At 56.5% G+C, this 11,099-nt stretch overlaps 1 protein-coding gene across 1 annotated transcript; it reads left to right on the forward strand.

The window, feature by feature from the left end:
• Positions 1-10,047, forward strand: FDXR (ferredoxin reductase). Its single transcript, XM_032706999.1, has 12 exons — positions 1-309; positions 404-501; positions 1,624-1,719; positions 2,941-3,063; positions 3,529-3,642; positions 4,135-4,236; positions 5,504-5,611; positions 5,834-5,918; positions 6,556-6,764; positions 7,060-7,231; positions 7,642-7,815; positions 8,519-10,047. Exons 1-12 carry the CDS (start codon positions 285-287, stop codon positions 8,647-8,649), a joined length of 1,437 nt encoding a protein of 478 aa, XP_032562890.1. The 5' UTR covers positions 1-284; the 3' UTR covers positions 8,650-10,047.
• The last annotated feature ends 1,052 nt before the right edge of the window (positions 10,048-11,099 follow it).

Below are 11,099 nucleotides of genomic sequence, written 5' to 3' on the forward strand. Positions count from 1 at the left end.
CGGGGCCGGGGGGCTGCGACAGCCGTGTCCCGCAGGCCCCTGCTCCAGCCCTGGGCGAGTGAGGGCCGCGGAGCCCCTCGGGCTGGGCGCGGGGCCCCTCCGGAGCTCGGGTTAGGAGGTCTCAGTGCTGGCGCTGCGGGGCAGTTGACACCCCCAGACTCCCTCCGACCCCACCGAACCCGGCCTGGCCGTAAGCGCCGAGGCTGCCGGCCCTGCCCTCGACGTGTTTCCGCCTCACCGGGCCGGTACATAAAGCCCGGCCCCGCTGCGCTGCGGCCGGGGCAATGGCAGCGGGACGAGCCCCGCTCGGTGGGTGCCGGGCTCCGGGGAAGGGCTGTGGTGGCCCCTGGCAGGTGGCAGCTCTCGTATGGCCTCACGCCTTCCCTGTCGTTCTCCCCTGCAGGGCTGCGGCGGTGGCTGTCCTCGCCCGCCCCGGCGCCGCGGGTCTGCGTGGTGGGCAGCGGCCCCGCCGGCTTCTACACGGCTCAGCACATCCTCAAGGTACCGGGGTGAGGGCCGGGACCTGCAGCTGAGGGAGGGAGCTGGTGGTGCCTGGCTCTCAGGGAGCTGAGGGGTGGTTTGGTGGGGTCCCGGCCCTGCCCCGGCCTGGTCTGTGTTGTTGGGGGGCTGCTTGGGGTAGCCCAGACCCCACAGCGTCCTTCTGGGCCCTTTGGCTGGGGCTGTCTCCATCCCTACCCTGACCCTGGGCCGTCCTCACCAGACCCACGTTGGTTGCTGCGAGTTCATCCCAAGTGATTTTTCTAGAATCAAATAAGCAGCAGGGATCTGCCTCGCCGGGAGCTGTTGTCACGCAGCAGGAGTGACATTAACCGTGTGTTAAAAGTGGATGTGTGGGACCTGCTCTCCTCCCCCATCCTCACCCAGCTGAATTAAGACACGTGGGTGATGCTTTACCTGGTGTCAGTGCTCTGGGCGGTCAGGTCTGCTGGGAAATGAGACCTGAGCACAGCACTGGGCTGCTGGCACCCACCAGAGATGCAGCAGCTTAACCCCGTCATTAAACCGTGCTGTGTTGTCTCTGGTACGTGTTGGAAAATAGCTGTTACTAAGCCTCAGGGACAAATTTCAGGGCTGCTTAATCTCCGGGAAGAGGCTGACTCAAAATACAAGATAACAAAAGCCCTGCAGCCAAACATCTGTCTAAAGCTCCGACCCTGATGTGACTCAGTCCCCGGGGGATCTCAGGGCATGGGCATCTCTCCTGGGGGCTGGCAGATGTCTGGAAGGTTCCCCAGCACTCAGAGTGCTGCACTGGGTGCTTCCCAGGTGGTGTGGGGGCTCTTTTGATCAGCCCCCTCTGGGTACTGGACAGCCACCAGGTTAGTGTGGAAGAGGGGGTGGGTAGGGCAATGGAGCCCTCATGAGATGTACTTGATGGTGGTTGGGGTCACTCTCTGCCACACACCTTGGGATCTGAGCTGGCAGTAACAAGCACACCATCATCCTGTGCATGGAAAAGTCTGGAAGAGGCTGTTTCTGGCTGTGGGATTGTGGTGCAGCCCTCCCTCCTGCCCCATGTTTCCCCCAGCAGCAGATGAATATTACTGGGCTCCTGTGACCTCTCTGTCCTCATCCCATAACTGTGACTTTCTTCTCCCACAGCACCACAGCGGGGCCCAGGTGGACATCTACGAGAAGCTGCCCGTTCCCTTCGGGCTCGTCCGTTTTGGGGTGGCCCCAGACCACCCCGAAGTGAAGGTTGGTGCTCCCTCCCCTTGCCCATGTGATGACAGTGGTGGGTGCAGGCGAGGCAGTCACTGTCCCCGGGCTGTGGTGTGGAGCTGTCACACTTGGAGAGGCCCAGATCTCTGTGCTGAGGCCTTGGCCTGGTGATATGGGATGCCTAGGATATCTGGCATCTGGACAGCGGGTCAAAAACAGTGGCTTGTGATGGGAAGTGCTGCTCCCAGTGCTGGTCAGCCTGGCCTAGAGCAAGGCCAAGGAAAACCTGGATGGGCTTCTTTGTACCTGGACACTATGCCAGCAGGATCTTGCCTGCTCACTGCTGCTGCTGTTTGCCCTTCCTTAATCTGTACTTGTTCTGGGAACACACAGATCTGCTGTTAGGGGTGGTGGAACTGGGCTGTAGGTGCTCACCTGGGCAAGGAAAGTTAAGCCAAGGATTTCACAGCCATTTTCCTTTGCCTGGCAGTGAGTTATACTCAGAGGTATCTGCTCTGTCTGACCTGGGGTGGAGGTGGTTGAAGGGGTGGGACACAGGAGATCCAGACACGGGAGATCCAGACACAGCAATATCTTGCAGTGGTTTCCTCTAATCCCTGGAGATCCAAGACCAAAATGCCTGGACCCCTTTGGGCTGAGAGAGGCAGAGTGGACCTAACAGATGTGGGCTTGGGTCTGAGGTATCTGTCCTGTCTCCAGGCTGAATCCAGCTGGAGCTGCAGGGGGAGAAGTGGTGGTTTTGCTGGGTAGCCTGAATTACTCAGAAGAAAAGGCTCTGGATGCCATCTTGCCCTCATCCTTTCTTGAGGAAGTGGATTTTGGGAAGGGTTGAGATGAGAGGCTGGCAGAGGGGGCTGGTGGGCAGCACCCTCGATGGAAGGTGGAGCTGGTGGGGCTCCCTTGCAAACCTCAGCTTTGGGAAGGAGTTTTCCTCTGCAGTGGGGTTTATTCCAAGGGGCTGAAGGCACTGAAAGGCTCCTGTCCTCCCCAGGCGGGTGTAAAAAATGGATTTTCCTTTCCGAAGAGGGCAGTGCAGAGAGTGCCAAGTCACAACTGTACTTATCTCCCTGTGACTTATCTTTGGCTGTTGGTAGATAAGAGTCTCAGAATAACCAACCGAGGCGGGAAGAAGCATCTCAAGGCTGGGAGGGGATGGGAACAGGGATCTCCTGTCAGCAGCAGACCTTGGCCCCGGCTGTGGCTTGGACATAACTCCAGGTTGTCTGATCTTTGCAGAATGTGATCAACACCTTCACGCAGACGGCGCACTCGGGGCGCTGTGCCTACTACGGGAATGTCACCGTGGGCAGGGACGTCACGGTGCCGGAGCTGCGGCAGGCCTACCACGCCGTGGTGCTGGTGGGTACCTGGGCTGCCTTGGCGTCCCAGAAATCACAGAGGAGGTCTGCAGATCCCCGCTGGCATCTCGGGAAGAGGATTTGCGTTTCTGGGTGCCTTATTAGCATGGGAGACTCTTCCCAGCTTCGGGGCAGCTCAGATGCTCCAAGGCTCGTCCGAAGCCTTGCGGGGAGCACGTGCTAGAGCGTGGCATCAAGTGCAGGTCTCTGAAACCTCTTCCCTGCCCTGGTCAGTCCTCATCTTGTCGTGCTCTGCTTTGCACCAGGGAGGTCAACTTCGGCCCTGGAGCCCAGGGGGATGGGATGGATGAAGCCCCTGTGCCTGGGCTGTGTTTAGCCCTTCCATTGACTATCCCAGTCTTTGAGAAGGGTTGGCAGCCGTCCAGTGTCCCCAGCAGCAGCTGGATTTCTGTTTTGGTGTCAGACCCTGCACACAGTGACATCTCTGTGTCTGTTCCCTCCCCAGAGTTATGGTGCTGAAGACAACCGGGTCCTGGGGATCCCAGGGGAGAACCTCTCCGGTGTGTATTCGGCCCGAGCATTCGTGGGCTGGTACAACGGGCTGCCCGAGAACCGGGACGTGAGTACAGCCGTGTGCTTCCCTGCCCTTCCTCCCATCCTTCCTCCCATCCCAGCAGACATTCAGCTCCAGATTAAGTCCTGAAAGGCCTGCAATTGGAAAAGATTAGCAGGAACCATGTTAAATCCTTCTTAGATGGTAGAAATGTGAACAATTTGCACATCAGTGAGAGCGGATTAGCTGGCTCTGTACGTTGGCAGCATATTTTGGCTGGGCCAGATGGGAACCTGGAGGGGTGATGTTCTGCATCCTGAGGAGGCTTTTTGGCCAAGACACCTCCTGTTCCCAGAGATGCCATTGCAGGAAGAGTGGGGAGAGGGATCAGCCAGAAGCATCTGTGTTGCTGTGTCTGGTGTGGAGTTTCCCCATCTGCATTGCCTCTGGAGCAAAGAGGGGTGGAAGGGAATTTGGATGGTGGGAGCAGGTCTGAGGGGCTGTACATCATGGAGGCCATGTGGATTCGCTCATGGCTGGGTCTTTCTCTCCCCACAGCTGAAACCTGACCTGAGCTGTGAGACAGCACTGATTCTGGGTCATGGCAACGTGGCGCTGGACATTGCCCGGATCCTCCTGTCCCCACTGCAACTCCTCAGGGTGAGTGATGGGTGCTCAGGGCCCAAATTCTCTCCCTGCTGGAGTTCCCACCCATCTCAGCAAAACCTCACACTCCTCTGTCTTTGGGATCTTTCCCAGGGAAGGCTGTTGCCTCTCGGGTGCACCGGTGGATTCACAGTCTGTAGGGGAGTGATCCAAGGCTGTGACTGTGCCTTGGATAATGCTGCAGAGCTCTCTGGATTGCTCTGCTGGTATCCAAAAAGTTGGAAATTGAGCTTCATCCCTTCCTTTTCTATGAGAAGCAAAGGAAGAGACACTTGCCCTCTTCCACCAACAGATTAGAAGCTTCTCTTGGGATATGTTTTTTTTCTACTGCAGCTGAGGGCAGCAGCCTGGTTTTTACTGGTGGCACTGGGCATACTGGTGTCTGGTCCAAGCTGGTGGACCTCTCCCCTGCAGACAGCTGGGAGCTGGTGTGCACCAGCTGCTCCAGAGAGCTGCTGCCCCAGATGTTGGCAGCAAAGGTTTTCCCTCCTGGAGAAATGCCACGAGGTTTGTTACAGCTGTGCAACAACTGCCTGTATTAATATCTAAATTAAATTTAAAAAAACCCCTAAACTTGGAGGCACTGGAACCAGTGGCTGAAGCCAGCTGGGAGCAGTGCTGCAAAGGATGTGGCACTGGAAATGACTGCCACAGTGGGCAGGCACTTTCCTTTTAAGTAAATTGGTCTGGAATGGTTTATCCTGGTGTCCCTCCCATCATATTTTCTCTGGAAAAGATCTTGCAACCTAGATACACACACACACATAATTGAAACAGAGCACAGGGTTGCTGCAAGGTGCCAGTGCCAGGTGAGCCCTGGCCGTGCTTGTACTTGTGCTGGAGCTGCCTGGGGCAAGCAGGTGGTGATTTGAGCTGTGGTTTGCAGCAGGTTTCATCCACAGCCTGTATGCCTGGGAAGTTACCCAACAGCATCTGCAGGCACCTCAGAATGAAGATCACTGGAAGGCTTTGCTCTGTTAGCCCCAAGGTGAACCTGCCTGGGTGGATCCCCCGAGGCAGTCTCACGGGTGCTGGCTCGTTACCTCTGGTGCATTATGGCCTCGGAAAGAACATTCAGTGATGAGGGACCAGCTGTGCAAATAGCTCTGTGCAAAGGGCGATGACTTGTTTTCTGTCCTCTCCCAGGCTCTCTGCGTGCACAGCCAGCTTTTCTGCTGATTTTTCACCTTCAGATGCTGTGCCTTCCCCCCAGCTCCCTCCAGATCTGCCCTCATCCCCCTCTCCCGAATCTGTTTTGCAGAAGACAGACATCACTGACAGCTCCCTGGCAGCTCTTGCCTGCAGCAAGGTGAAGCGTGTCTGGCTGGTTGGGAGGAGGGGACCTCTCCAAGTTGCTTTCACTATCAAGGTGAGGCTGGAGGTGCTGCAGGGCAGCTGTTTCCCAGTATTGAGCCCCAGACTGCCCATCCCAGTTGGGGAGAGGTGGTTTGGGGGTGGGAGTGGAACCCAGGCATCTTCCTTCCTGCACCCATTCCCTGGCTTCCAGCCCAGAGTGCTGGGGAAGGGGGCCTGAGGCTGTTGGGTGACCTCCCTGTTCTGGAGGTAACATCTTCCTGCCTGCAATTCCCAGGAGCTGCGGGAGATGATAAACCTTCCTGGTGCCATAGCTGTCCTGGACCCTGCTGACTTCACAGGCCTCGAAAATGCTGTTAAAGGTGAGGGAAGTGTGCCATGCTCCTCCAGGCAGGGACTCAGCTTGGCAGACAAGCATCCAGGAGTGATCTGGAGATGTTCAGAGTGTACATCAGAGAATCTCTTGTCCTATGCTTAATGCCTGGCACATAAAAGCTTGGTGACCATGGTGTGTCTCGTTCTCAGAGTGCTGGGAGGCACCAAGAGAAGGGAACAACCTGTTTCCCTCTTTGTGCAGCCACTTTGCTACAGGGGAACGGTGCTTACCCTCTGAGTGATGAGGGCATGAGGTTCAGGAGGGCTGAGGGGACCTTGCAGGGGAGATCGCAAGGCTGTTAATTTAAGAGCTTCCTGTAGAGCTAAAAGGAAATCACTGAGTTCAAGGGTGTCCAGAGACCTGCTCTTCTCTACAGGCTGCTGCCTCTGAGCACCAGCAAGACAGGACAATTGCAGGATTTGATTTGTGTGTCCCACTGGCCTCAAGCCTCAGGGGCTCTCCTGGTCACTTTGACTTGCAGTTTGTCATCTCAAAGGCGTTGGACTCCCATCGATGTGACAGACTCACAAACCGAGACTGCCTTGACGTGGCCTTGGCTCTGTGCTGTGTCCCGAGGGGCTTTTGCTGATTCCTGTCATGAAGATCTCTCTTTTTCCTCTTAGATGCTCCCAGGCCCAGGAAGCGACTGACTGAGCTGATGATCAAAACAGCCCTGGAGAAGCCCAGGGAGAAGCCAGTGGAGGCACAGGCAGCACAGGCAGCAGCCTCCCGGGAGTGGGGGCTGAAGTTCCAGCGCAGCCCCCAGGAAGTGCTGCCCACCCCTGATGGGAAGAGGGCGAGGGGCGTCCGCATGGCCCTGACCCGCCTGGAGGTACGGGCTCAGGGGGGCTGGCATGTCCCTGGGAGGCTGCAGGGATGGAGCAGGACACTGTTGCATCCCTGAGGAGTCTCTCCAAAGACAGCTTTGTGTTCCTGTCTGGTTGGAGTGGCTGCTGGCAAGCTCTGGGGGAATCTGGTACCACCAAGAGCTTTTCCCCTTCCAAAGAGAACAGCAGAACAGCCTTTAGCAAATACCCAGGGATCAAAGATGCCAAAGAGGACTTGAGCAGACTCCTGTTCTGCAGGGGTGACTGTGGGGATCAGCAGCCTCTTCCTCCTTCTCTCAGGGCTCAGGTGACTCTGCCAGAGCCATCCCCACTGGAGAGGTGGAGGAGCTGGAGTGTGGGCTGGTGCTCAGCAGCATCGGGTACCGGAGCCTGCCGTTGGACCCGGCCGTGCCCTTCGACACCCAGCGTGGCATCATCCCCAACAGCTCGGGCAGAGTGGAGGGTGTCCCAGGTCTGTATCCACAGGGATTTGCGTGGGGGATGTTGAGTGCAGCTGGTGGGTTGGGGGCTTTGGAGTTGGAAGCCAAGGGCATGGATACAAGGCGGTCGCACACCTTGGAGAGTGGAAACTGGGGAAATGAGCTGCCTCTAAGAGGGGTTAAGAGCTGGCCCATCCCCAGCTCGTGTTAGGGGTGTCTGGTTTAGCACAGGGGGGTTTTACTGGGCCTTGTATCCTGTTACTAAAGCGACACAGCCCATATGGCTGCTTAGAGCTGGTCTACAGGTACACAAAGTGCTGTGACAGCACCGTCCAAGGGTCTGTTCCCACTGCCAAGGTGGGGAACAGGACAAGGACTTGCAGCCAGGAGGGTCCATGGCCACGTGCTGACCTGAGCCTGGCTGCTCCATGTGCCCTTGCAGGTCTGTACTGCAGCGGGTGGGTGAAGAGAGGACCCACAGGCGTGATCATCACCACCATGAACGACAGCTTTGACACTGCCCAGTCTGTGCTGGAGGATCTCCAAGGGGGTGTGCTGGACATGTCCCCCTCCAGAGAAGGCTTTAGGGCCGTGGAGAGCATCCTGCTCAGCCGAGGTTAGTGTGGGGCAGCCAGCAGGAAGGTACAGTGCAGCCAAACTGCTCCTGGATCTGGGTATCCTGGGGCAGAGAGTCCTGTGAGCCACTTACAGGAGCAGAGTCTGAACCATGGGAATGTCTTTTGCTGCTGTTTCAATGTTCCAAAGCCCAGGGAGAGCAGGACTTGAATTCCCTCAAACTGTGTCATTGCTAAGGTTAATGACCACTTTCTGGGAAGGGCCATTAAAAGCAGCACAGACCTTGGGTAAAATGTCACTGTCAGCTGCCGAGACAGTGAGCTATTGCTCTTGAGTGGTTTTCCTAGTAATCCTTCCAAGCAAGTTAGAGGAAAGATTAAAATGCCCATGAGAGTAATTTGCTGTAGCTGTGTTTAAAGACATTCAATTAAAGTGTGTGTGTGTGTGTGTGTGTGTTTTGCCTCTTAAACTGGCTGAGGTTTAACAGTGAACTGGAAGCATTTTGTCCCCTGAGGTGGTTCCATGCTCGCCGTTGTTATGGCTCGCAAAGGTCTGACTGATCCAAGTTGACTGGAACCTACCATCCCTCTCCTCCCAGCGTTAGAAATTACTTCTCCTTTGTGAGGCTGAGGTCAGAAAAGGGCAGGTTTGCTGGCACATCAGCTCCCTGCCAATGGGGAGGTGAGGCTGAGCTTGTATTCACCTGGTTAAGTTCTCTCTCCCATCTGTCGCCGTCACCCCAGGGGTCCGTCCTGTTTCCTTCTCGGACTGGGAGAAGATCGATGCTGCCGAAGTGGCGAGAGGCAAAGCTGCTGGCAAACCCCGGGAGAAGATCGTGGATCCTGCGGAGATGCTGCGGCTGATCGGTCACTAGGGCAGCAGTGGTGGGAATGTGGCACTGCTCCAGTGGAGCCGTCCTGGGCCAACACCAGCGGGTCGTGAGCAGAGCCCGGGGGCACAGGGCTTGTGCCCAGGGCTGGTGCCACTCTGGAGAGGTGTGTGAGTCTGAGGCCTCTCCGGTACGATGAACTCTGGGTTCCTAAAGTGAATGTCCTCAAGACATGAGGCTGCTGGCTGGCCCTGCATCCCTGCAGCAGGGCTACCATTCCTTGGGGTGATTCTTCTTGTTTGAGTCCTTGGAGCATTAATGAATCATGCAGTGTAGGTGAGGGGAGGTGTGTGTGCACCTGGAGGAGTCCTGCCAGCCACTTTCCCCACAGCAAGTCACATGGAGATGTTTCCCTGTGTCATGCTGCCTCCCCTTTAAGCCACAAGCCAAATGGCTTCATTGCCTTGTAATTCGTGCCAGAGCAGGCATCTTTTAATGATAATTGTTTTTTAAATAAACCCTTCCATTGAAGCCAAATTGGACCTCCTGCTTGAGTCTGGCTTCTTTGTCTGTGACTGCCTTAACCTGGGAACAGCCAGCCCAGCACTGCAGCTGCTGTGACATGTCCCAAGGCAAGGCAGCTCCACACAGGGAGGGACCGGGTGCCCTCCACTAGTTGTGAGCTGTGTGCAGGCAGAAAAGGGCATTAATTTACTTTCTGCCTCCTACAGTTAAACCCCAACAGAGCCTGGGTTCTATCCTATGGGGTGGATTGGGATAACAAGCATGTAATTGCCTTGTTCTGGATCATGAGGGATCCTGTGTCCATCAGTACCTGCCAGCGCTGACTGGTGCAAGCAGTGCCTTGAGCCCTTTCACTCTGTTCGCTGGTGGGGTTATTTTTTTGGCCTGTGTGTTTTGAAGCTTATTAAATGCTTCTCTTAGCCCAGATTGACTACGGTGACGGTGTCAGGTTTTAAGCCAGATTACAAGCCGTGAGCTGTAATCTCCTCTTTATCCGTGGCGCAGGGGCAGCGTCAGCGGGGCCCCCTTGCCTGGCTGTCCCCAACCCCCCCCGTGCTCCCTGCCAGAGTGCTGCAGGATTGCAACCCCTCCTCTCTGACCTGTGTAAATGATGACAGCAGCAGTGGCTCTGTGGTGGAGGCAGAGGGAAAATTGAGCCAGGGCAGCCAATGGTGGTTTGTCCACACTCAACCTCCATCTCAGCCCAGTCCTCTCCCATGGCAGAGGACTTGCCCACAGGGCACTGTATTCCCACCCCACTGCTGTCCCAGCCTTAAGGAAGGGAGATCTCTGACTTCTATTTTTGCCTCTTTTTCTCCTATCCTTTTCTATTTAAATCTCATTTGCAAGCTCATTAAGAAACTTGGGAAATGTGATACTGGGAACTCGTACGCAAACGAGCAATAAAGCTTTTGTGGAACAGCTGCTTGTGTGATGTGGCTCTCGTTACGTCTCATGGCCGATGCAGCCTTAATGCTGAACTCTTGAGTGGGAGATTACATCAGCTCTGGGTTTTGAGGTGAATCAGAGCTTTGGGAAGGGGGTGTGGAGGTGAGGAGGCTGCACCCAGTGTAGGGAGCAGCCATTTGGGTTGACAGCCCAGCCAGAAATGTGATGGTGAAGGGGTTGTTGTGGCTTCATCAAATCTGAAGGTTTTGGGAAGAGATGAGCCAGCTCTTCCTGAGGGTTTTCTTCCACGTCGCCTTGAATGTTGATGTCAGGGTGCTTTTGTAGCTGTGGTAAAGGCCACTGTGCTCCTGCTGAGCAGAGCGAGTGGCTGCTCCCAAACTGAGGATGCTTCAAGGTAGTTTTTGGGCTGTGATAACAGATTAAGGGGAGTGTCTGTCCTTCCTGAGCTCAGTGACCTTGCTCAACCCTGAACTTGGCCAAGGCCCTGGGGTTAATGCTGATCTGTGGGAAAGCCATGGGATGATGAAGGTCAGTGAAGGGCAGGGATGGGGGACTGAGCCTCATGGGCAGAGGAGGGATCACTGCGATCATGTAAATCCTTATTCAATACCTCCAGCTCCCCCTTTCTCTGCTGCCTGTGCCCCCAGGCCGCAGCCAGGTGTCCCGCTGCCTCCTGCCTCCCCATCCCTGCCCCTGCTTTCCATCCTTCTCTCGAGAGACCGGGATGTGTCCGCGTTTGCCGGGAAGGTCCTTGTCCCCGGCCCGTGTCGTTAGGTGGCGCTGGGAGGCCGTACCGGGGAGTGGAGAGGCTGAGCGGGGATGGAGGGGTGATCTGGCACCTCCAGGGCTGGGGCGTCCCAGCTCTCCTGTTGCCTCCCCGGGCTCCGGGCAGTCGGGCGGGTGGGTGGTCCTCGCAGGCTCCCGTTCGCATTCGGGTTCTGCTTTTAGGCATGAATAACCTCGTGTTTGCTCCAGGTCTGTCCCCACCGCGGTGGTCCGAGGGGAGAGGGGGGCACCCTTGCCAGGCAGCCACCCCCTCGCCCTCTGCTCTCCTGAGCTAC

This window comes from Chiroxiphia lanceolata, chromosome 19 (assembly GCF_009829145.1).
Source record: "Chiroxiphia lanceolata isolate bChiLan1 chromosome 19, bChiLan1.pri, whole genome shotgun sequence".
Lineage (NCBI taxonomy): Eukaryota > Metazoa > Chordata > Aves > Passeriformes > Pipridae > Chiroxiphia > Chiroxiphia lanceolata.

Excerpts from the sequence above, each read along its gene's own strand:
- FDXR (XM_032706999.1), top strand. The coding sequence starts at position 285 with ATGGCAGCGGGACGAGCCCCGCTCG. Across the intron at positions 4,237-5,503 it reads CCCCACTGCAACTCCTCAGG|AAGACAGACATCACTGACAG; the intron begins GTGAGTGATGGG and ends TCTGTTTTGCAG. Across the intron at positions 7,232-7,641 it reads CAGAGTGGAGGGTGTCCCAG|GTCTGTACTGCAGCGGGTGG; the intron begins GTCTGTATCCAC and ends GTGCCCTTGCAG.